We start from the raw sequence: 23,232 nt of genomic DNA, 5'->3' as shown, positions 1-23,232 counted from the left end.
CTTGAGGCCACAACAACAACAACAACAACCGCCATTCGCCACTAAGTGGCGGTGACGTCACCACGACGCTTGTGCCAGGCCATGTGCACCTTGAGGCCACGTGAAGTGTCGAACGCCCGCTGGCAGGAGGTCACGGGGCAGACCCAGGTGCCACGGGTCGACTGACCGAGATGACCGAGATGACTGGCTGATGCACCACCTGTGCCCCCTACTGTGCCAACTTGCTGTGCTTTAGCCACCCGGCGCTCCGCTCGTTGTTGTGAGCGTCGCTCCTCCGCCCTCCGTTGTTGTTGGAGGGCGACTGCCTCCAACTGCCCAGTAGCGTCCTTCACGAGCCTCCTCCACTGAGGCCGATCTTGACACCGCTGGTACCAGTCATCGGCAAATCCACTCAGCTCCACGTCCTCCTGTACCACATCACTCCATCTCTTCTCTAGCCCGTGCCGCGCCCGTTTAGCCCCCTCGATCCGGCCGAACAAAAGCTGTTTAGGCATGCGGTGGCTGGGCATGCGGGCTACATGACCCAGCCAACGCAGCCTTGCCTGCCGGAGGAGCTCACTGATGGGACTTTGCCCAGATCTTTCAAGGACTTGTGAGCTCCTCACACAATCCAGCCTGGTTAAACCCAGGATGGATCGTAGGCAGGCCAGCCTAAATGTTTCCAACCGGCGAAGATGCTCCACTAGGGGGGTCCACGTTTCGCAAGCATAGAGAAGGGAGGGAATGACCGTGGCCGAGAAGACCTGAAGCTTCGTGCGGAGCGACAGACCAGGTAGCTTCCACACAGCGTTACGCAACCGATGAAAAGATATTGCCGCTCGACTGATTCGGAGTGAGACCTCTGCTGATAAACTGGAGCCGGTCATGAGGCCACACACACACACACACACGCACGCGGACACACACACACGCACACACACATACATACACACATACCCACACACATACACACACATACACACACATACACACACGCACACACACATACATACACACGCACATACATACATACACACATACCCACACACACACATACACACACGCACACACACATACATACACACGCGCACACATACACACACACATACATACACACATACCCACACACATACACACACATACACACACATACACACGCACACACACAACAACAACAACAACCGCCATTCGCCACTAAGTGGCGGTGACGTCACCACGACGCTTGTGCCAGGCCATGTGCACCTTGAGGCCACGTGAAGTGTCGAACGCCCGCTGGCAGGAGGTCACGGGGCAGACCCATACACACGCACACACACACATACACACACACGCACGCGGACACACACACACGCAGACACACACACACGCAGACACACACATACACACGCACACACACACACACGCACGCGGGCACACGCTCTCGCCCGCGGCTAAGCTCAAACAATCGTAGAAGGTGGAGGTAAAGGTGCAGCCCTGCATGTACTTGCTCATGCTACTGCTAGCGGATGAGGGTGTTTGGCCCACTCTTCCGTGTTGGTCAATAGAATTGGAAGAGGTACCCCCCCCCCACGCTTCACGGCACCATACATGGCCTGCCAATTGATTGTAGTGATGAACCCATTTATATCGCTGGGTGGGCGGTCGGAGGGATTTAAGAAACCTCCCCCGTTGTTGCAACTGCCGTGTATGGAGAGGGTATGGAACTGGAGACCTCCAGACCACAAGTCCGGTGCGCTGACCGTGACACCGCGGTCAGCAAGCATCCTTTGACCAGTCACGCATGCAGTTGTTTTCTTTCGGCTGATAAATTTTGTGTTTGGACTACTAAATACCGCCGCGGAAAAAAAAAAACGTCTGTTGGATCGTTAAAAAAAAAGTGTTAAATGGTCACGAACGTTTGGAAAACCGACACGGTCGTCGCAACACAATGTTCTTGCTTTCTTGTGAAGTACGCTATTTATATTTACACTTGCTTAATTTAAGCCAAATCCTCAAGAGAATGGTAGCGAATCGATTTCTGTTCTCTCGCAGAACATTTAATCGCGGTAACCCCGTGCACTGTGTCAGACGGGCCGCTCAGGGGAAGCTCAGATGGTAGCCTGCGCTAAAGTTATCCAACACTCGGCTGGAAAATAGCGGCATTAAAAGGTAGAGGCAGGGCTATGGTTTTGTAAAGGTGCCATGAAACCCCTCAAAAAAATCAAACGAACCAGTCGTGCAATGCGTGCTCCAGACACCCCCCCACCACCACCAACCCCCAGTGAAAGGCGTCGCTTCTTTATCACGGACATTTTTCAATTTAGCACTGGCTGAGACTCTACAAAGCGACCGCTTCCTCTCCCCCCCCCACCCAAAAATGTTTTTCACACAAGAAGCGTCTGAGCTTTACCCCCCCCCCCACCTTCGGTTTAACTTATCTGGTTTGTTTGGCAATTTCTGGAGAATTATGAGAGCAAGGAGGTCTGGTTTCCAGATAAGTATGGAGCAGACTTTTACGGCACAACACTGGGTCTCATTTAGTAAGAATTGCGAGCAGGCAGCACCCGCCCTGACTTTTAATCCCCTCGTGATATTACATTTTTTGTGTGCGAGGGGAAGTGAGGACGGGAGGGTCTGCAACGGAGTGTGTGAGTTATCTTGAACGAATGAAATGTCTTTCAAAAAATATATAAAGTTTTTTTTGTACTCACCAGATGACCGATCAAATATCACCGAGTTTTCTGCAACACAAATGTGTAAAAAAAAAATAACAAGTGCGTCAGTTCTCACGAAGGGAATCTGCAGACATAAGGGTTGCATTCAAACGAAAAATAATGAAACAAAAGAAGCGATGGAAACGCGCCACCCCTCCTACCACCCCACATAGCGGTGTTTATTCCACACCGACGCCTAACGAGTGAACACCTAACGGCTGTATAAAGGATTTATGGTTAGGTGGGCCCTGTTTAAATATCCCCATTGTTAAAATGTGACATAAATTCAATGGTCTTGCAAGAGAATGCCACGAAGTGAGCCCGCGGTCACATGTGCTTGGGTTTAAGGGTTATACAAGCTGAGCAGGACAGTCGAATAACAGGGCAGTCAAATAAGTGAGATTATGAATAGCCATGCCTTGCTCAGTAACCCAAGTGGGTATGTTGCAGGCATTAATGAGTTTGCAATTGCAAATGCCTTGTATCGATGTAAAAAAGGTGGTTAAAGTTTTGTTGATGATAATAACCATTTTATTTATCTCAAAAGGCGTCACTGAGTGTCAATACGTACTTTCAGAACGGTCCTGCATCTGTAGGTAAAATGATAAAAGGGGCAGCCCTGCAATTGCTTGCTCACAACCACTGCTGGCAGAAGGGACTGCACTACAGGGAGTTATCGAGAGCCCCGATTGAGGGTGTTTTTTTTGTCCCACCCTTCCCGGCTGGCCAAATTTGTTGGAAGAGGTGAGAGTACCCACACTTTACCCCACCCCACGTGACCTGTCTATGGACGAGTTGCGGTGAAGCTGATTACGCTGCTGGATGGATAGAGGTGGTGCGAGATGGGGGGAGGGGTCTCATAAACTTGCCCCATTGATCTAGAGACCGATCTTTATGTACAAATATATTGTTACTATAAAGGTATACATAAAAAGAAATAAATATCTATCATAAACTCTTTGACTCCCTGGATTGCCTTGTCCTGAACAACGATGAAAACTACAAATCACAGAATGATGTATGAATCTCATTTTAAATAAACATTTCAAAAAAGTCCAGTCGTTCTCAATCCACCAACGGACGAGAGCTTTCCCTGCGCAACGTTGGTCTTGGAGGTTGTTTGGTCAGTGCAGGTTGATGAAGGGGTGAGAAGGTTTGGTTCGGGCATCACTCGCCACTGATGTTAACCATGGCTCGGAATCGAACTCCGTTATCCAGGTTTTAAGTGCATAACAAGAACCACTGCAACTGCAACCACCTCGCTAACAATCTCAACAAGTTGAATTTAAGCCAAGCCATGAGATTCAGGCACCAGTGGCAATCCTTCTTTAGGGACCCCGAGAACAATTTAAGAAATACTTTTTTTGTGAAGCCTCAATAGGAAAACAAACTACACATTTCTAAGTAGTATCTGACTTGCCAGACTCTGTAGTGAAAGAAACAGTGTCAGACGGAGGCCCGAGTGTGTCTTCATTCTTTGCCTGCACTTTAAACACATACCTGCAAGAAGAAAACACACGAGTGTTAAAATTAAATACTGTACTTCATCATACACATCGAATTATAATTGGATTATTGGGTTTTAGGCCACGTAATGATCTGGCCAAATGTATTTCCTGAAACCCTCCTCCACCTGACACGGCCAAACAAATCGACGCACCAGTTGTTATTGTTTCAGCTTACCAGGAAGTTAAATAATTATTCTCACGACCAGATTGAGTGCTTACATATGCGACGTTTCGCTTGAAAATTCACCAAGCTTCGTCAGAAAACCAGAACAGAACATTCTGATTTGGCCAAGTCCAAAAATCAATTTATGAACCATAACTTCGGCTGTGAAAACCCAGGTGTTAAATCATGAATATGACTTATTATTCTGCAGCTGATTGTTAAACCAATGCTGGGTAAAGGCCTCCCCTTGCTGTGTCAGTCACACGAGATGTTGTTTGACCATTATTCACCACGCTGGTCAGTGTGGGGTTGGTGAAGGAAAAAGAGAGAGTTTCCCCAGAACCGGTCCTGATATCACTCGCCACTGATGTTATCACTGGCTGGGAAGTGTACTGTACGTCGAACTTCTTTGGCACCGTACGTAGCCAACCACGGTAATCGAAAGTGCGCGGGAAGGACAACAAACGAAATACAAATATCAATTTTACGAAAATGATTTTCAGTCTAGAATTAAAAGTGCGTAGCTCCGGTGGCTGCCTAATATCAGAAGGAAGAGCGTTCCAGATGGCCGCAGAAGCGCAAATGAACTCGGGTGGCAATGTTCATCGTGCAGGGCACGAACCACTTCGGCTGCAACTCCATCGTGAGCGGGACATTAAGTAGAAATTATACAAGTTTTGTGTTTATCATCTCCTCTCTTGTTGCTACATCGTCTTTGTCTCTCGATGTGGGTTGCATACTTCGCATTTTGAGCGGCAAATGTAATCGTAGCTTTACATCTGGAGACAGGACTGTGGGGGGGGGGGTGTGAGAGAGAGAGAGGGAAAGAGGAATGCTGATGGTTTAAGCACTGAGGTCATGGGAATTGTGGAATGGATTTCCTCGTAATTATTGGGTACAGGTTTTTTATTTTCTTCGTTGCATCATTGCGATGTCGTTGAGGTTATTTAAGTACCTTGGCTGTGTCAGAGACATGTGACTACAATGGGTAATTATGCATAATTCAGCCTTCATGATTGAGACCCAAAGTCAAGACAACTGGATCCAAATGTTGCCCTGATGAAGTATCATAAGCAGTTGTACTACATTGGAGTTGGAGTAAGAACATTGGATTTCAGATGTGTTTTGCAGAGGGCCTGAGTCAACTATAACACTTTCCGTAAGCGACAAGAAAACTCTTCGTGTCGTGCAGGCTGGAAAGAAGTAGGCAAACATGAACACTAATACGGCCACACATTCAGCTCTAATGAGTGGGTGGTTTAGACAAGGCTGAGAGCATAATGTGGTGGTCACATGATATGCACGCCAAGGCATGATGGGAGTCGTGTCATCCTGCTGTTAGTTAGTGAGCACACCTTTGCGTTTAAATTTCAATTTAAAGCTTTCGTGACTGCAGGGATTCATCTTCTTGGTTCTTTCGGTAAAGTCACGTAGAAGGGAAGTAATAAAATATTAAAAATAAAATATAATAAAATAATTCTCACGACGTCTCGGCCACAACGCAAGCAACCTGAGGACGGCTGCATGCGTTGTGGCCGAAACGTCGTGAGAATTATTTTATTATGTTTTATTTGTATTATTTTATTACTTCCCTTCTACGTGACTTTACCGAAAGAACCAAGAAGATGAACCTTTGCGTTTGTTGTTTCCTCTGGGGCTCATTGATAACTTTGAACCAAAGAATTGTATTTTAACAACAACATTTTAGGTAAAAAAAAACGACTCAATGTATTAAGAAGATAATTTTTTTAGGGAAAACATCATCGGGCAATACGTGTACTTTACCACACAGATTTCACCACGTAGCAATTACATTGAGGGCAATGTGTCTCCATTGGAACCTCATTTGCCAGTAAAAAATATGATAATTGGTTTTTACCCTTCTATCTGGCAACAAAACTGAGACTAGGCTCTAAGGAAAGCTGTCTCGGGTGTGGACCAATCAACTTCAAGGACAGTGCACACATTATCAGAGTTATGTTTTTTGTTTGCATTATGATTGCAGGTATTGTGGTCTAGGCAATGTGTCTGTCATGTTCTGTTACAGCAGCACTGAGTTATACACTCACACACGTAAACTTATCAAATATAAGGATACATTTTACCCTTTCTGGCAATAAAACAGGTGCTAAGATGTTCAAACACCAAAGATAAACTTTTTTCAAGGAATCAAGTCTGCATTAACCACACGTACTGGTGGTGAACATGCAAACAAACATGCTCTGATCATATATGCAATGTCTTTGAAACTGGTGTAGGCCAAACATGTACGTGTGGTTAATGCAGACTAGATTCCTTGCAAAATGTTTCTATTTGGTTTACACTATGAGATCTCTTTTACCAGTGGCAAAATATAATAGTAGGTTTTTACCCTTTTAACTGGTACAAATAAAGGTGTCAGTTTTGTACCAGTTAAAAGGGTAAAAACCTACTATTATTTCTATTTGGTGTTTGAACATCTTAACACGTGTTTTATTGCCAGAAAGCGTAAAAGCTATTCGTATGTTTCATACTTTGATACTGGCATAAAGGTATCCCATGATACACGTAAACATGTTCCTGCCTGAGCTCCCGTTAATCTTCAGTGCACGACCCCTATTTACTTCTTAATGTTTAATATAAGCGCAATGCCATAAGCGATGACCTGCCCATAAAACTTGCAAAGGCTATTATTTATTCTCAAACCCCGAATTGCATTGAAAGTCTGCAAACAGATGGCATGCTTACTCTTAGTTCTTTCGGTAAAGTCACGTAGGTAAAAAATGACGGTCCCACCTGATGACGGAGACTTGCGTTGCCTCCGAAACGTCGTGATTTTTATTTTATTTTTTATTAACTTTAATTTCATTTTTTACCTACGTGACTTTACCGAAAGAACTAAGAGTATGAATCATTGCAGTCACGAAAGCTTCAAATCTAGAATAGATGGCATGCTCTTTTAAAAAGTCGGCTAAAAAGGCGATGAGGGTTCAAAACTTCAAACCAAATGACCCTTGATCTCCGTGACGCCTGTAGACCAGTCTCCCTCACCTACTTTGAAGGAGGGCATGCGTTCGATCCTGACCCTGATGATGCCTGTATATTTGGAGAGTTCGTGTGTTCTCTCTCCCCATGGCGGTCGCGTGGATTTTTCTACAGATTCCTCCTGGTTTTGCCCCCGACCCCCTCTATATTTATAAGGGGGCCTGGGTCTTCAAGTAGGGGGGGGGGGGCTCAGCCACTTCCAGCCCCCCCCCCCCCTCAAGCCCGCTGCAGCCACGAGGCTTCTATAGTCGGTCGTCACGAGAGGCTTTGTTTGTGCAATGATTCTGAGCTCGTGGCACGGCCTATAAGCTTTGCTGCCCTATTTGGGATGTTTCTTCTTCCAGTGGCTGAAGAGGCAACAGCTTTCCTGAGCTCGCTTCCACTCACATCGTTGTTTATTTCAAGTCATCATCCCCGGCCTCGCTATGGACATCGAGTGTGCGATCGTGTTGGACATTCGGCCCTGAATACAGAAGACTTCACAACAAAGTCATCTGCGAACGCGCGCCGTAGTAAGAAGTGACCTGCGCCAAATGTGCAAACACTCCTGTTCAATAATGTAGTTTTTTGTTCGGGTGATATTACGTCAATATGAATGTGTCGTTAAACTCGCCACCACCCGACAGCCCAAAACTCCCCCCCCCCCTATCTTGTGGATGATATTGGTGGCGAAAGCGTGTGTGTTACGTTGGGGGCTCTCTCGCAAGCAAACTTGCGAATACTTCATGGGGCTTACACTGCACACGATGTCATTCAGCAGAAGAAGTTTAATGTCGTACCTTTATTATCTGTAAAATACCAGCAATCAAGGTGTGTACTTTATTCCCTGATACTTTCACCCATATCAGGGATGTGTTCCTCTCAAGAGCTTGCCTGAAGGTGCTCAGGTAATGGCTCGACAGAGATTGATATTCAAATACATCTCTGCACAGCTTTGAATGTTAACACCCTCATACGCTTAGGGGCCATCCATTTAATACGTATGCATGGAGGGGGGAGGGGGGGTTAACCCAAATGCGTTCGCTTGCATATGGGGGGTCTACTGACAATGTACGCACAGGAAACGGGGGGGGGGGGGTGAAGCCTCGATAATAATTTGTCGACATTGGCCTTCAAATGACTTAAACACGTTAATATTATTACTCCTTGATCGTTTCTGCGTGGATACAATATCGGCCGTTCTATAGGATTCGGGGGGGGGGGGGGGTGCGTTAAGCGTACGTACGCAGGTGGGGGGGGGGGTATAAAAAGTACGCGTGCGTACAGGGAGCGGGGGAAGGGTCAAGTTTTGGCAGATTTTTGCGTACGGACTAAATGGATGGCCCCTGAGTGGGGTTACTCCGGGCAAACTGGGTTCGTTCTGCATGCCAATCAGTTGATGTTAAAATTGTTCAATGTCCCAGCTTGGACAGACACTCCTTGTCTTGACTTGAAAAAGTCTACCCCGTTGTCCCGAAACAATTACAACAAAAGTCGGAATTTTGTTTTACATTTTTCTGGCACGTGGCTTTTTTATTCTTAGGTTTTTTTTCGGTTAAGTCACGTAGGTAAAAAATTAAAATTAATAAAAGTAAAATAAAAATAAAATAAAAATCACGACGTTTCGGAGGCAACACAAGCTTCCGTCTTCAGGTGGAAAGTGAGTAGTGGGCGTGGTTGCGAGAGCAGAGGGGGGGGGCTGTGAGTGGCCGTGTCTATGTTAATGTGGGTCGGGCTTTTGTCAGGGGCCGGGGCCAGGTGAGTAGTGGGCGGGGTTAGGGAGGAGTAGGCGGCGCCAGGTGAGTAGTGGGCGGAAGTTGGGGAGAAGTGGGTGGGGCCAGGTGAGTAGTGGGCGGGGTTAGGGAGGAGTAGGCGGGGCCAGGTGAGTAGTGGGCGGGGTTATAAAGGAGTGGGCGGGGCCAGCTGATTAGTGGGTTGGGTTGGGAGAGCAGAAGGGGGGGGAGCTGTGAGTGGCCGTGTCTATGTTAATGTGGGTCGAGCTTGACAGACGGCTGCCAGCTCACGATATGTTGCTGCTGAGCCTGCCACAAATTTGATAGCCTTACCTAAGGAGGATCCTCCTGAAAATCATCTTTACACGTAGGGTTTCCTGCATAATTAGAGGTAAAATATCTTCCTATTTTCATTGCGCTGCTTGACTTTGGAACTCCTATAATATTTTTTCCCCAAGTTAACTACCACTTTTGTTCAATGCAATCATGTGTTAGTAATTTATTATTATCTAGAATATTCTTATTTTCCTAGTTGCTGGCCAGTGTGTATTTTAGCCCTTCGGGCCTGCGATAAAAAAAATGTCAAAAATCTATCTCAATGAATGTTTTTATTACGTATCAATTTAATTGTGCATTTCCACATCATTGAGTAGTGCATTTAAAACCCACGGCGTTGGGCCTGTGCTACTTCAGAGGTAAACGCAGAAACATGGAAGCACCGGATGCCCTTTAAAGCAAATGTTATGCTTCCAATAATTGAGGATATCGGGAAACTAAAACTGAACGGGCGGCGAAATAAAATTCTGCGTAGTACTCGCTTTGTTTTTGTAGGGCTGCGCAAAGCGACTGCTGTAGGGCGTCCTCAGGGGCCGTCCATAAATGACGTCATGCGATTTTGGACGATTTTTTACCCACCCCCCCTCGTCACACGGCGTCACAAAAAGTCAGATATGACGTCACAAAGCTCTGCCGCCCACCCCCCAAAACCATATTTCCATTTTGAAAATAAAACATGCTTCAAATCGCTTTAAACTATTGTCATTGTAGTGCGTATTTAATGTGGCGCTTCCCTCTGATGTTGTAGGAGAAAACATTTATTAAAAAGTCTATTTAATTCAGTAGAGCGTGTTGTCTATATTTATTTATAGTTGCGAATTTTGATGTGACGTCACATTTCTCAACCCCCCCCCCCCTCGTCACACATCGACACAAATGTCTGACCCCCCCCCCTCCCTAGGTGCGTGACGTCATTTATGGACGGCCCCTCAGTGATTTTCGCGATTTCCCATTGGCGCCTTCAACTCAGTCGGTGTGGAGTGCGGTGAGCCGCCCTCGAATCCGCCGCTGAGCCACGCGTGAGTCGGTCGAACTCACTTGGTGTTGGGCTGCAGGTTTTCCACGGGGAAGATCGTGTCGTTGCTCACGTTCGCCTGGAGCCACTTGTTCATCTTGGCTCCTTCCGTCGTGGCGCTGCTCACCACGTATCCTGGGGCGAGGGTCACCGGGTCGGCGTGAGGGAGACGCAGTTCATAAGGGTGACCCTTTTCTTTTTTTAAATAGCGGCCGCTGAGTGCCAGGCCCAAAAAAAAACCCAAAATGCCAAGCGGCCAGAAGAAAAAAATATGAGCGCTATTGAAGGTGAAATGGTTGTTGTTGTTGTTGTTTTTCATTTGTTGATGCGCATAAGACACATTTAGCCATGAGGTGCTTCAAAGAGGGTCAACATTTTTTTTTATTGAGCAAGGCGATGATAACTTGAGAAAATAGACGATGGCAAGGGATTGCATTGGCAAGCAGCGCCAGGGAAGAAACCGAGCGAGATGCGTCGTGACTTCGAGTGCGGTGGCTGAACACGGCGTGGTTGAGACGAGACGGTCTGGTAGATTCAATATGCGCGAAGGAACGAGCGAGTGAAACGTGGTTTGACAATACTTCACCATGCTGGTGATCGTGTGAGTTAAATTTGTGGGGGTAGGGGGCATAAGACGAGTTCAGACATCACTCACCATTGATGGCTATCCATAGCTGGGAATCAAACACAGGTTGCCATGTTTACATTGTGCTAACCACTACAGTGTGTTAACCACCACCATTCTCTCTCATTTGAGTGGCCATAACAAGGTAGTTTTAGTTCAAATTACGGATAGATGTATAACTCCATCGAAAAAAGATTTGAGAAAAATATTTGTATTATTGATAAAACTCTAGGTAAAACAATATTAATGTTAGCCATTTGAAGAGTCAACGTTAATTATATTTAATATTCTGCACTCATCATTTTAATCGTCAATTCGAACAGCATCCTGCACACTTCAGCTATACATCCCAGATAAGAGGAGATCCCGACGAGATATTGAGAGATGCACACCGACACTTTAAACAAGTCTCTTATTATTTTGATGCCTATAGTGCATGTCAATGTTAGCGATGTGATGGCTATCAACATATATTGGCCGTCGTGTAAATTATACCTTCGCAACCAATTGCTTTAATCAAGTGCTCGCAGACCACGCTCGTGAAATCAGTCTGGCCATCAACACGTGACTGGAGTGAACTACAAAGAGACGCGGTGCATCGACCACGACATATTTATTTTATTTTAAAATTTTAAAACCGCGCACAGCTTGCACGCCTTAGAGTCGCTAATGCGAGTGCACTTTTAAAATCAAATTAATGACCTCTGCGCTTGCTTCTTATTTATTTATTTTGCCCCCCCCCTCCCTTCACCTCTACAAGCGCAATTCCGCTCTGACCTTTATTCTTTGAAACACTGCCGACTTCCTCGCATTCGCGCGGCTCGCATGCCGCTGTGGGGGTCATGCGGAATGCCCGCGCGCGGGCGCACTTTCGACTCCGATTCCAGTCTCCGCTCCCGATGTCTGTGCGTGCACCCATGGTTGTCAATTTCCAGTTGTCGTGAGGCTCACAGAAAATGATAGATTTTTTTCTTCAGTTTTTCCTTCCCTCTATGCCACGTGCAAATTCAGACTGAATGTTTTTGCTGAGCTTTTTTTTTTACAAATGAAGCAGCTGCCAGCGTAACTCTCGTGTGAAACTCATGCGTGTAATTTATTTACATTTTATATATTTATCTTGTGCGAATCCCCCGAAGGTTATGTCGGCGAAGTGTGTGGAGTCGCGCGGAACGTTTCTTTGAATTAAAAAAGACGGCGATCGGGGGCCGAGGCTGTGCGTCAAAATCAAGGCGGCCGCCGCGACTGTTTTTGACGAGGCGCCTCGTGCGAGCGGAGAGGGCCTCTGGACAAACGCCACGTGAAAGGTGGCAGGGGCAGCGGCGGAGGCGAGCGGAGAAGTCCCGAATGATCCGAGACGTCGAGACAGACCGCAAGGCTGTAGCAGAGGTCATTGCGGGGAGAGAAACAGCTGGGGATTTAACCCAAATGCGTTTTCTCTTTGGCTGGAGGTTTCCTACTCTCTGCTGGGACGCAGCTGCTCCTGTAGCGGGGAGTGTTTATGAGGCCAAGCGTGGACAGTGTTACACTCTTACCGGAATGGGCCCCCCGAACCCAAACGAAAAATAAAAAATTCTCCCCTCTCCCGCACGGCGCTCTCGCCAGAGCATGGGAAGGGGCCTTTGATTGATCTCGTGTGCATGTTTTTAACATTAAGCAACGGCTTCAAGTGCCTGACGAGCTTTGCACATGTGAATTTTCAGATATTATTGGGTCACTTACAGTAACGTAAGAGAGAGAGAGAGAGGAAACAAAATAAACAAGGGATGAAAATTTAAAATTAGTAAAATTTTGGTATAATTGCTGTCAGATGGGAGAATAAAACGACGAGGTAATATTTTGCTCGCTCTACATTTCGTGTACAAATGTTTGCGCGTACGGTACATACATATACACACGTGCGGTTTATGTATAATTCACAAAATGGTACCTCATGCCCCTTGCGCATGTAATCTGAATTTAAATTGCTTCATTTAACGTTAATGAGGAGCACATGTCACGTTAGATTGTGAAAATAAAAATATTTTCACTCGCTATACGGACGTCACAGACACGGGAAAGTATTCGCTCCTTTCCAATTACTCCCTGGGCCAGTTAAAGTTCACGGTCTCGCAAGTGGACGTCATCAGCGTACCGCCGACACCGTTGCACACGTACGTGTACCCCTGCCTGGTAAAGCAAAATTACCACCGGGGCAGTCGCAAATCAATTTCTACACACGTGTGAGTGTGTGTGTCTTTTCGTGTTTCCTTGAGGAGGCGATGAAGGGAGGCCAAACAAGTTGGTCAGAGGTAGAACAAAAAAACCCCCACCCGATTGCTTTGAAAGCCAGCTCAAACGGCTGCAGAGCTAACGGGCTTTTGAATGTTGATCATCGAGCTCAGGGTGATGTCCGAAATCCAGCACTTTCTGCCAATGATTAAGTCCGTAGCAAACAGGAAAATGCGCGCGAGGGCTGGAAATAAATAGAAAGGGAATTTGTCGTCCAAGCAGTCGTAGTAATAACAATAACAACAACAACAACGACGACGACGACGATATGGTCGCACGTTCAGCTCTTGTGCCGAGGGCATTCGACTCCGCAAAGGTGGCGCAGCTGCCGATGCCCTCCCGCCGCCGTGTGCGAGCGGACCTTGGGGTTGGCGGTGCGTCGGCAGTGGTAGGTCGCCTCAAAAGTGGATCGCCGCCCAGGTGTCATCTCGCTCTCGTTAATGATCCCCGCAAGTGTTTTAATTGGAGGTGATCATACAATGCCTCTGCTGGGTCTCATTTTGTCCTCGTTAAGTAGGCAATACATCAATTACAGCGAATTAGAGTGAAGCTCTTCCAGGTGTCATCTCTTTCTCATTAAAGGGCCTGAATCTGAATAATTCGAGCGCGGTCTGACTAATGTGCCGATCTTCGCTGCGCGAAGCACGTGCATTTTTTCCTCTCTCTCTCTCTCTCTGTGTCGAGAGCTGGGAGCGAGTATTGAAACCGGGCGGAAAAACCCGTGTTTTAAATCATAATATACCATAAATTATTTTTGAAAAGGACACAGGCATCTTAGTATATCATCATCAGCATCATCAGTTATTGTAAATCCATTGCTTCAATGCCTATCAATTGCCATGCTCGTTATATTAAATTGTCAAAGTGGTGACATAGTATATTCAATTTGATCCTCCAGGCATTTGAATGTTGCTTATCGTTAACCTAAAGTCAGCTACTTGCTGCCCTAGATTTTTTTTTCCCGTTGCGTATGTAAATGTGTCACGTATATAACAATAATTATAATGAGAGGCAACGTTGTCCCGTGCTCAATTGTGTGCATGGCGATGCACGTCTCCACTGGTGACCCCATGAACCAGTGGAAGCAATGTCGCATATTGCTAAGCATTTTATTGACCCCACCCCCCTCCCCCCAGACAGTTGATGGATTGAGTTGATACCCAACCAGGTTTGAATTTATAGCAATAAAAAAAATTGTGTTCATTTCATCAGGAAGTGGGATATCGTCATCATTTTGTACAAAGAACGAAACGTGTCTGTCATTCTGTCTGTTCCCAGCGTTCTGATTGGCAGGGAAGGGTGGGGGGGGGCTGCAGTGAGGGGGGTGGGTGGGGGACACACACACGAGGGGGGAGCACCCAGAGGTGGGGGGGGGGGGGACGTCGCTCACTGCTATATATTTATATGTTTATACAACCAAAACAAACGACAGTGCGATTCAAAAGTCAACGTGATTCCTTGCTCACATGAGCATTGAGGTGATGCTCATCTTCGAGCCATCGGTGTAAAATCCACTGGACAACCACTGTTGACTTCCCCCACGAAGTGGTACCCATTTTATCGACCCCAGATGGATGATGGGCTTAGTCAACTCCCAAGCGGGTCTAAAGGTCCGCGGACCTTCCACCCGCTCGCCGCTCGCTCCACTGCTGGAGCCACGCGGCCGGCGGGAATATCGCGCGGAGCGTCGGTGTCACGCGAAGCCCCACCGGTGATGTTGCCGCTGTCGTTGTTGGGCTTCTCCCAGTCCAGGACGATGAAGGAGTGGCAGCCCTCGATGGCGACCACCGTCACGTTGAGCGAGTCGTTGAAGGAGTGACCCGCGCCCGACCAGCTCTCTCCCTCCCCACGCAGGCGCTCGATCGTCTCCGTGATGGAGCACGGCACGCTCGGCTCCTTGTTGATGAACTTGACGTGTGGCGCTGTTCAACGCGGACAAATTCGATGTTAGGAAGCCACTGGGAGCTATGCGCATTTAAATCGTCTAGATTGAAAACTCATTTCTTTGGAAGTGTTTTTTGTTTTGCATTTAGTTTGTTCTTGCCCCGCTCACCGCAACTCCGATTTGCGCGGTTGGCTGCGTACGATGCGAAAGAAGTTCAAGATACATACGAACATACGGACAAAGATCCCCTGTATAGCCTCGACAAACACAAGTCAGTTAAAGCTAATCCAAGGGGCCAGAACAGAAATTGGTACCAGCAAGTCATGAGTACAAATCTTTAGTATTAGCATTGTCCAGTATTTTTGTCGTTGTTGTGAAGCGTTCGCTTCACAACAACGATAATGGTGCATTCAACAGTCCACGGAAGGTGTCCATTTACAATTGAACGAGTTGTTTGGCATGCAGAAGGAAACCAAGAGGACCCGGATTATTCGGTGATGCAGCTTTGGCACAAATCACCAAAAGGGAACGCCAACACATTCGTCAATATGGCTGTGTTATTGGCAAATATCAAATGTGTTTTTATTATCATAAGTGCCTGAAGAAAAACACACAATGCACACGAGTGGGATCACGCTCAGAGCATCTTGCCGCCGGCTCACAGTCATCCTCGGCTTGTATTCCCAGGCGGTCACCCATTCAAGTACTAATCAGTCTCATCATCGCTTAGCTTCGAACATCGGCGGAGATCAACTTTCTGCGGTGTCTGGCACACGGCAGGAAGCCACCCGCGGAGTGCCACGTGACCAGAAGAATCTGAGTTGCACCCCGACCCATCCAGAGGGGATGCAGTGGACACATTCACTTGTGGGAGGGGCGTTCCCCACTGGGCTATCCTGTAGAATTGCCTGTCGCCTCGGTAACTCTCCGTCCTTTCCCGTGGGCGTGTGTAGAGGGGGACACTTGGTGTCTGATTGGATGTCAGGAGGCGCGTGCAGTGAAATGGAGTAGTGTCTCACCGGTGAAGCGCTTCTTGCCGGCGATGTCAAACTCGGTGAAGGGAGTGGAGCTCAGCGTGCCGAGCTCCCAGGGTGATGAGGACGTCAGGTTGGCTGAACAAACGGCACGGAGACACTTTGCTGAGGTGTTCACATCATCTCGCTCGCCCGTACGCTCGCTCTCTCTCTCGCCAATGTGCTCACATCTCTCTCTCCCATCATCTCTCTCTCGCCAATGTGTTCACATCATCTCGCTCTCCCGTACGCTCGCTCTCTCTCGCCAATGTGCTCCCATCTCTCTCCCATCATCTCTCTCGCCAATGTGTTCACATCATCTCGCTCGCCCGTACGCTCGCTCTCTCTCGCCAATGTGCTCACATCTCTCTCCCATCATCTCTCTCGCCAATGTGTTCACATCATCTCGCTCGCCCGTACGCTCGCTGTCTCTCGCCAATGTGCTCACATCTCTCTCTCCCATCATCTCTCTCTCGCCAATGTGTTCACATCATCTCGCTCCCCCATCCTCTCTCTCTCTCTCTTTCGCCCTTGGCACTATGAGCTCTGATTTATTTAAAGGAACTTTCCACAAACTCAAGTGAATGTTAACGATGCCAGTTATTTATTCTCCCATGAAATCAAAGGATTTTTATTTTTAAAAATCGAAAATTTTCACCCGATTGGACATCTGTGAAAAATTGCTTCATAGCTCATCGGATTCCTTCAGTTTAATTAAAGATTTTGATTCTGGATTCGGAGCCCGTCACCAAACAAGAACAAATGAGGAGAGGGAGGACTGGAAGACATTTGGGAGGCCTTTGCCAAGCATCAGGAAGTTATAACCTCGTCACAACAACAACAACAACATTTGTTCACCCAGAAAACACGCGATGAGTATCAACATTCAGCACGACCACTGCCGTCTCCTGGCCTCATCGCAGCCTCACACCGACAGTCGCTTGTGCGAGTACCAACCAGGCTCCAAGCCTGCTTAGCTTCTCAGGTCATATGAGGCTGTGTGCATTCAGGGTGATTTATAGTGATTTGAATTAAAATATGTACTGTATAAGCGACGACCACAGTCCTCAGCCAGTTGTGGAAATTCCACATTCCAATGACAGGAACCATTGCCTTCGTACGTTTTAGCAACCTTTGAGATATCAGACATGTTGTTGACCCTTGGCTAGGATTCGAGTCAAGGCACCTTGACCAACCCGCATTGACCAGCGTGGTGAAGTATGGTCAAATAACTCCCGTGATGCCGCGCAGCGTTTGGGAGGCCCACTCATCCAGCATTGGATGGCCAATTTTGCAGTGCCTGTACATCTCCTCTGTCACGTGACCAGTAATTTCACAGTGAAAACACAAAGCCACTTTACAAATTTAGAGGCTTTCTTAATCGTGACCCGCAAATTGCCCCTGGCCACGTTTGCTCGTAGCGACAAACAAGGCAATGCGTGAAGCGTGTAGAGCTGCAAACGAAACAAGCATCGCTACGACCAACTGAGCACGCCCGTACAATGCGTTCGCGCAGTGTAATGTGATTCTTTTCAAAAACGATGAACATTTACTGACTCCTCGTGCCGTGCGGCTGAACCGCGCTCGTGAGTGACGCTCAATATCCTGGGCACTACATTGCATTTAAATCGTTCCCGTCTGCCGTGGTCACTCGACTCGGTGGACTAAACCCCTTGTCAGAAAAAAATGTGCCCGGCATTTATTTTTTTGTAACTCTCCCGGCTGATAATGCAGCTTGGTTGTAAATTAGGAGGGCTGCAGTTTGACGTTATTTCGCATGATTTTTTTTGTTGTTGCTGGAAGCATGCTGTGCGATGTTATCGGGCTCCGCCACGAGTCTTTGTTGTTGTTGTTGCACAAAGTCCTCACACGGCACAGAAGCATCCCCCCCCCCCCCCCAATTTGTGGCAGCAATGCCTCTCGGTTATCTCTAAGACTTTTGCCGAAAAAGCCCAGGGCAAAATAATAACAGGCCACGAAACCAGATGGGGGGTTTCTTGAAAAGCTAGGCTAAGGCACGTTTGGAAGGGGAATTTAAGTCTCGTTCATACATCTCCCTTGAATCTACAGAACATCTGCGCGAGTAATTCCGTGAATATCCAGGAGAGCCTCCACTCTTGGATGGTGGAGATTTTTTTTGTTTGCTTTACGGGAGGAGAGTCCTGCTTGGGTTGTTTTGATTGATTTCCTGACTGATGGAGCGTCGACGCGAAGTGTGGGAAACAAAGGTGGAGAGAGACATCCCCCCCCCTCCTTCTCACACGAGGTGGGCCAGGTGGCTCAGAGGTCAGAGCGTTGAAGCAGCACTGCTCAGATCCTGAGGTTTTAAAATCCAAGGCTTTTGCCGCGCCAAATAAAGAAACCGACTTTGCAAGCGTAGCAGGTTATATGCATACACACACACACAATTGCCCACTCTTAATAAGTGATTCTAGATTTGAAGCTTTCGTGACTGCAAGGATTCATATTCTTAGGTTTTTTCGGTAAAGTGACTTTACCGAAAAAACCTAAGAATCTTAATAAGTGGTTTCCAACTCTGTGAGAATTAAAATTTTGGTTTGGCTATCTCAGGGATGAAGAGCCATTCTTGTAGCAGTGTCTGGGAAATTGTGCTCCCAATTGATGAATGCTAAAACAACAAATAAGGGCCACCCGAAGTGTGTTTCCACACCGCTGCTCTGGGGGATTTTGGAATGGTTCTTCGCGTGATAGCGATAGATCACAAAAAATCAAATGAGGTGGGGGTGAGGGGAAGGGGAGATCGGAAACTAAATCTGTATTCATCCTGGAGGAATCTGATGAGTTATGAAGCTCTTTTTCGCAGATGTCTATTCGGTGCAGGTCAGGAAAGTTACGTAAAAAAGGAGGATATGAGAGTAAGGTGGAGAAAAGTTGAACCAAGTCACGACAAAATGAATAAATAAGTGAATACATGTGAAGCACTGAAGTACACATCTTGTCAAAAACTCGTACACACATTCCTGCAGATTTGACAAGATAGACTGCAAGTTTGGGCAAGGCAGCAAAACAACAAAAACAGCATCAAGACAACACAGTTCCTTGATTACATTCCACTTTAAAATTCAACTCTCCATATCATGGGTAAGGTTAATAGCTTCAAACCACAGTGGCAAATATGGCTGGACCTGGCACAAATTTTCTGTTGAATGATCTTTTTGAAGAGATATTTACTTACTAGATGGTGTGTATCTAAACATAAAAAGACGAAATTAATATCAACCCCTCCCCTCCCTCCTCCCACAGGGCAGGAGCGAACACTGACGCAAGATGCGTTATGAATCCTACGTTCTGTGCCGCCTGCGAGACGCGTGGTGTTTCCGCGTGTCTACGTGAGCCATCAACCCTCTCTCTCAAGTCGACGGATTGTCGCCTTTGCAACCACCACGCCTGGACGTCTTTGATGTGCGTAAACAAAAAGAAAACAACACATCAAGGCCGCCTGGGAAGGGATTTAATTGAGGAGAGTGGCCAATAGAAGCACCTGCTTGCATTGTGGTAGCGCAGCTTTGCAATCGGAATGACTCCTTGCGTGCTTGGGGCTGCCGTGTGCATGTTTAGGCGTTGCCGTATTCTCTGCATTATAAGACACACTTCCCACCCCTGTAATGTTTAAGCAGAAGTTTGACGGTGTGTCTCATAATCCGGTGTATGTGTGTGTTGGTATGTGAGTTGTGGGGAGCGGGTTACGTAGCGGTTACGCGCGCTGTGCTACGAACCTGGCCCACCCGGGTTCGATTCCCGTTCACAGCCAACACCACTGACGATGATTTGAACTGGTCCCGGGCCTCCCTGAGATCGACTCAAATTGAGTACCTGGCGCGGTGTGTAAACATCGCTACGAGGGAGAAAAGGTGGCCGGGCGTGGTGCTGGCCACCCACCCCCTCGTGCGTGAGAGTGACCAGATTTTGGCACAATATAGAGCACAGGTGGTGCATCTGCCAGTCATCTCAGTCAGTCAACACTTCACGTGGCCTCGAGGTGCACCTAGCCTGGCACAAGCGCCGTGGTGACGTCACCGCCACTTAGTGGCGAATGGCGACTGTTGTTGACCAGATTTTTCTAACTACATGGAACACAAGTTTGGAGCGCATCTTACTTTCTGGAGCGTATGGCTACTTGGTCAACTGCCAAATTGTACGTCTGTGCGTGTGTTTACAGAGCCTTGATGAGTTTTGTAGACGCAGTGTGGAGCGTCAAGACGGGGACTTTCAACAAATGAATGTCTCTCTATTTTTCCAATCCGCACCACTGATGTAACAGTAAAAAAAATCTACACAATTGAAAGCTACAAACATAAAACAATCAATCTCACTAGAATATTATTATATTATTTTCCAGGTTCATTGACCGTAGGTGAAATATGCCAGGCCACTTTTGGCCAGACGTACTTTTAAGTGTCTCTGTTCAATATTAATCATGGGAAACAATTCACATTCTATCGTGTGCAGCAAATATACGTTTTGTGTGTGTGTGTTACTGATGAGCTCCAGCTGATATTTTCAACCGCCGAGTTTTCCATACAGACTTGGAATGTGTTCACGTGTTACAGTAGAAAACGATGTTTTGACATAAATCACTAGATGACACACACTCACACGCAGACAAAATGCCAGATACAGTTTTTTCAGGGGGGGGGGGGGGATGGAACTTTAAAAGTAATAATTATAACTAGAATAAGAAATATAGGTCAGCTGAAAATGAAAATATATATATAAAACCCAGAATCACATGATGCCCTATCGAGACAGACAAACAACCTTGTACAGTGAGTGGACTGCATGAAACACTTCTACCATATGTTACCGAAGGTTCATATCTTGTATTTGTGCTGGAACAGTTGGCAATCAGCAGACACTTGCATCCCCCCGTCCTAATGGCACCCATAAGACCCGCAGACTCGTGTAAGACAGAATCATAAGAAAGCAAAGAAGCTCTCTGTAGATGTGACCTCGCACTGAGCTTGTCATGGCTCCGGTGATGGGTTTGGTTTTCCACTAACGTGTTGACATTTTGAAGAAACGTGTTGTTTTTTTGTTGTTCTGGAAAAAACAAATATTTGTGTTTTCGTAGAGACTCGCGCGGTCAAAAAAATACATCTTTTTTTGTCGCCCGTTAAACACGCTCCTGCAAACTGGACCTGGATTCCAGATGTCGATGGTTCGGTTCAGTCTCCAGGCGTGGCAGTTGAAGCAATGGAGCAAGTTTCTTAAATAACCTCTCTCCTCCAAGCTCCCCACTCCCCCTCTTTGCCTGCCCAGCAGAATAATAAACAGGTACAACCGCAGTTAGTCCATCGGCAGGTCCTGTGTGGTGGGGTACATTGTGGCTGCTCCCACCTCTTCCAAGACATTTGTCCAGCATGAAAGAGGAGGCCAAATGTATGTTGAACTTCTTTCGCACCGTACGTAGCCAACCGTGTTAAATGCCCTCTATAGGGGGCTCTCTATCGCTTCTTCGAGTGGAGGTGCTTCCATCAGCAGTGGCACGAGGAAGCAATTGCAGCGCTGCCCTTTACCCAAATTCGAAAGGGTGGTGCTCATCTCCATTGGTGGTTCTGAGCAAGAGCATACATTCCACATCTCTATGGCACAGGCCTGTTTACAATTCACCTCCCAACACACACCTTTAGAATTCAATACATTTCCACGATTCAGGGGGGGTGGTCGCGATTACGATGTGAATGTAGCAGCCCCTAGTGGCAGCAAGAGTCACGGTGGGCTACGTACGGTGCGAAAGAAGCTCAACATACATACATAATGTGAGCATAACAATTATTAAAAATAATCTATGTAATCCATTAATCTGCGTCGTGCTACACATCGCTACTCTTGACGTAACACTGTCTCCACTGCTGTGCCACACGGCTATAAAGCTGTGGGTTCCATTCATGGAACAAAGCGGCTTCCGCTATCTTATCCCAAATAATTAAAAGACTCATGGTGAAGTGGTGCATCGGGCAACATTCCTTCTCAAAAGCTTGTCGAATCGCCCCTCATTCCTAATGTATGCCCTTTTTTTGTTAGCTGTGGCCAAAAAATATTTTTTTCCCAAGCTTTGCTTCTGAGATGACAAATGCAGTGTGCGGTGTATAATCGAAACTGTTAAAAGCCGACGTGCGCGTTCCTAATGGCAGCTTTTTTTGGGATAATGGAGTGCGCTATTTTCGACAGTGTACGTTCCCGTGACAATTCGACGCAATCCACGGCGATCTGCTTTGCGCAGGTGCTCCACGGCAGGTTTCTTTTTTTTATATTCACAAGGCCCCAGCTGCTTTGTTGACACGCAGTGACAGAGTGCGATGTAATTTCACTAAGAGGGTGAAAACGGAGAGGAATTAAGAGACACCCCCGCCCGCCCCGCATCCCTGCCCCGAACGTGCCGGCTGCTTCTTCCACCGCTTTTTGCCCGTCTCAGCCATCCTTGGCTCGCCAGGACGTGGCTCGGAGATTACGCGTTACTTTCCGTAAGTGGCACCAGGTGTTCACGGTATAAGATAGAAAAAAAGCGCCTCCACGTGTCCCCATCACGCAAGCACACGGCGAGAGAGTTCTAGATCACACCACGAGCGGAGCGTGCGATAAACGATCGCAGTTGGCGAAGCCGTGCAATTGAATTCGTTGAGATAATGACCGTTCAAAGACGGAGATGGCTGGTCGCCTGCGAGACGAGCACGTGGTAGACTGATGGAATGAGTGAACCCGCGGGTCACTCAGTCGACCACGTGCTTTGCAAGTGGTAACCTTGCATTCTCTCGTTTGTGGACATGAATTTTCAAAAATAAATTCACATGTATATTTTTCAAATTACATTTAAAAGAAAAAAAATTTCACCAACCGCCAAAGGATCCATAAAAAAATATTTTTGGGTTAGATCGCGTAAGTATAAATGTAACGTAACGCTGCACCACCAGACACAGCCAGTGAGGTTTGCCACGCAAACAAAACGCCCAAGGATATTTCCCACCGACTTCCAATATTGCGTGCATATTT

At 47.0% G+C, this 23,232-nt stretch overlaps 1 protein-coding gene across 2 annotated transcripts in view; it reads right to left on the bottom strand.

The window, feature by feature from the left end:
- Positions 1–23,232, bottom strand: part of LOC144734279 (uncharacterized) — a 66,571-nt gene that overhangs the window by 10,789 nt on the left and 32,550 nt on the right. For both annotated transcript variants that reach the window (XM_078616417.1, XM_078616419.1), the window contains 5 exons: positions 16,228–16,320; positions 15,033–15,245; positions 10,454–10,565; positions 4,093–4,172; positions 2,670–2,699 (listed from right to left, as the gene is read on the bottom strand). In XM_078616417.1, coding sequence (XP_078472543.1) covers positions 2,670–2,699; positions 4,093–4,172; positions 10,454–10,565; positions 15,033–15,245; positions 16,228–16,320 — 528 coding nt within the window. The remainder of the gene's footprint in view (positions 1–2,669; positions 2,700–4,092; positions 4,173–10,453; positions 10,566–15,032; positions 15,246–16,227; positions 16,321–23,232) is intronic.

Source organism: Lampetra planeri, chromosome 50 (assembly GCF_965212315.1).
Source record: "Lampetra planeri chromosome 50, kcLamPlan1.2.h2, whole genome shotgun sequence".
NCBI lineage: Eukaryota > Metazoa > Chordata > Hyperoartia > Petromyzontiformes > Petromyzontidae > Lampetra > Lampetra planeri.
The sequence above is the reverse complement of the archived record's forward strand: the minus strand, read 5'-3'. Positions and strand labels throughout refer to the sequence as shown.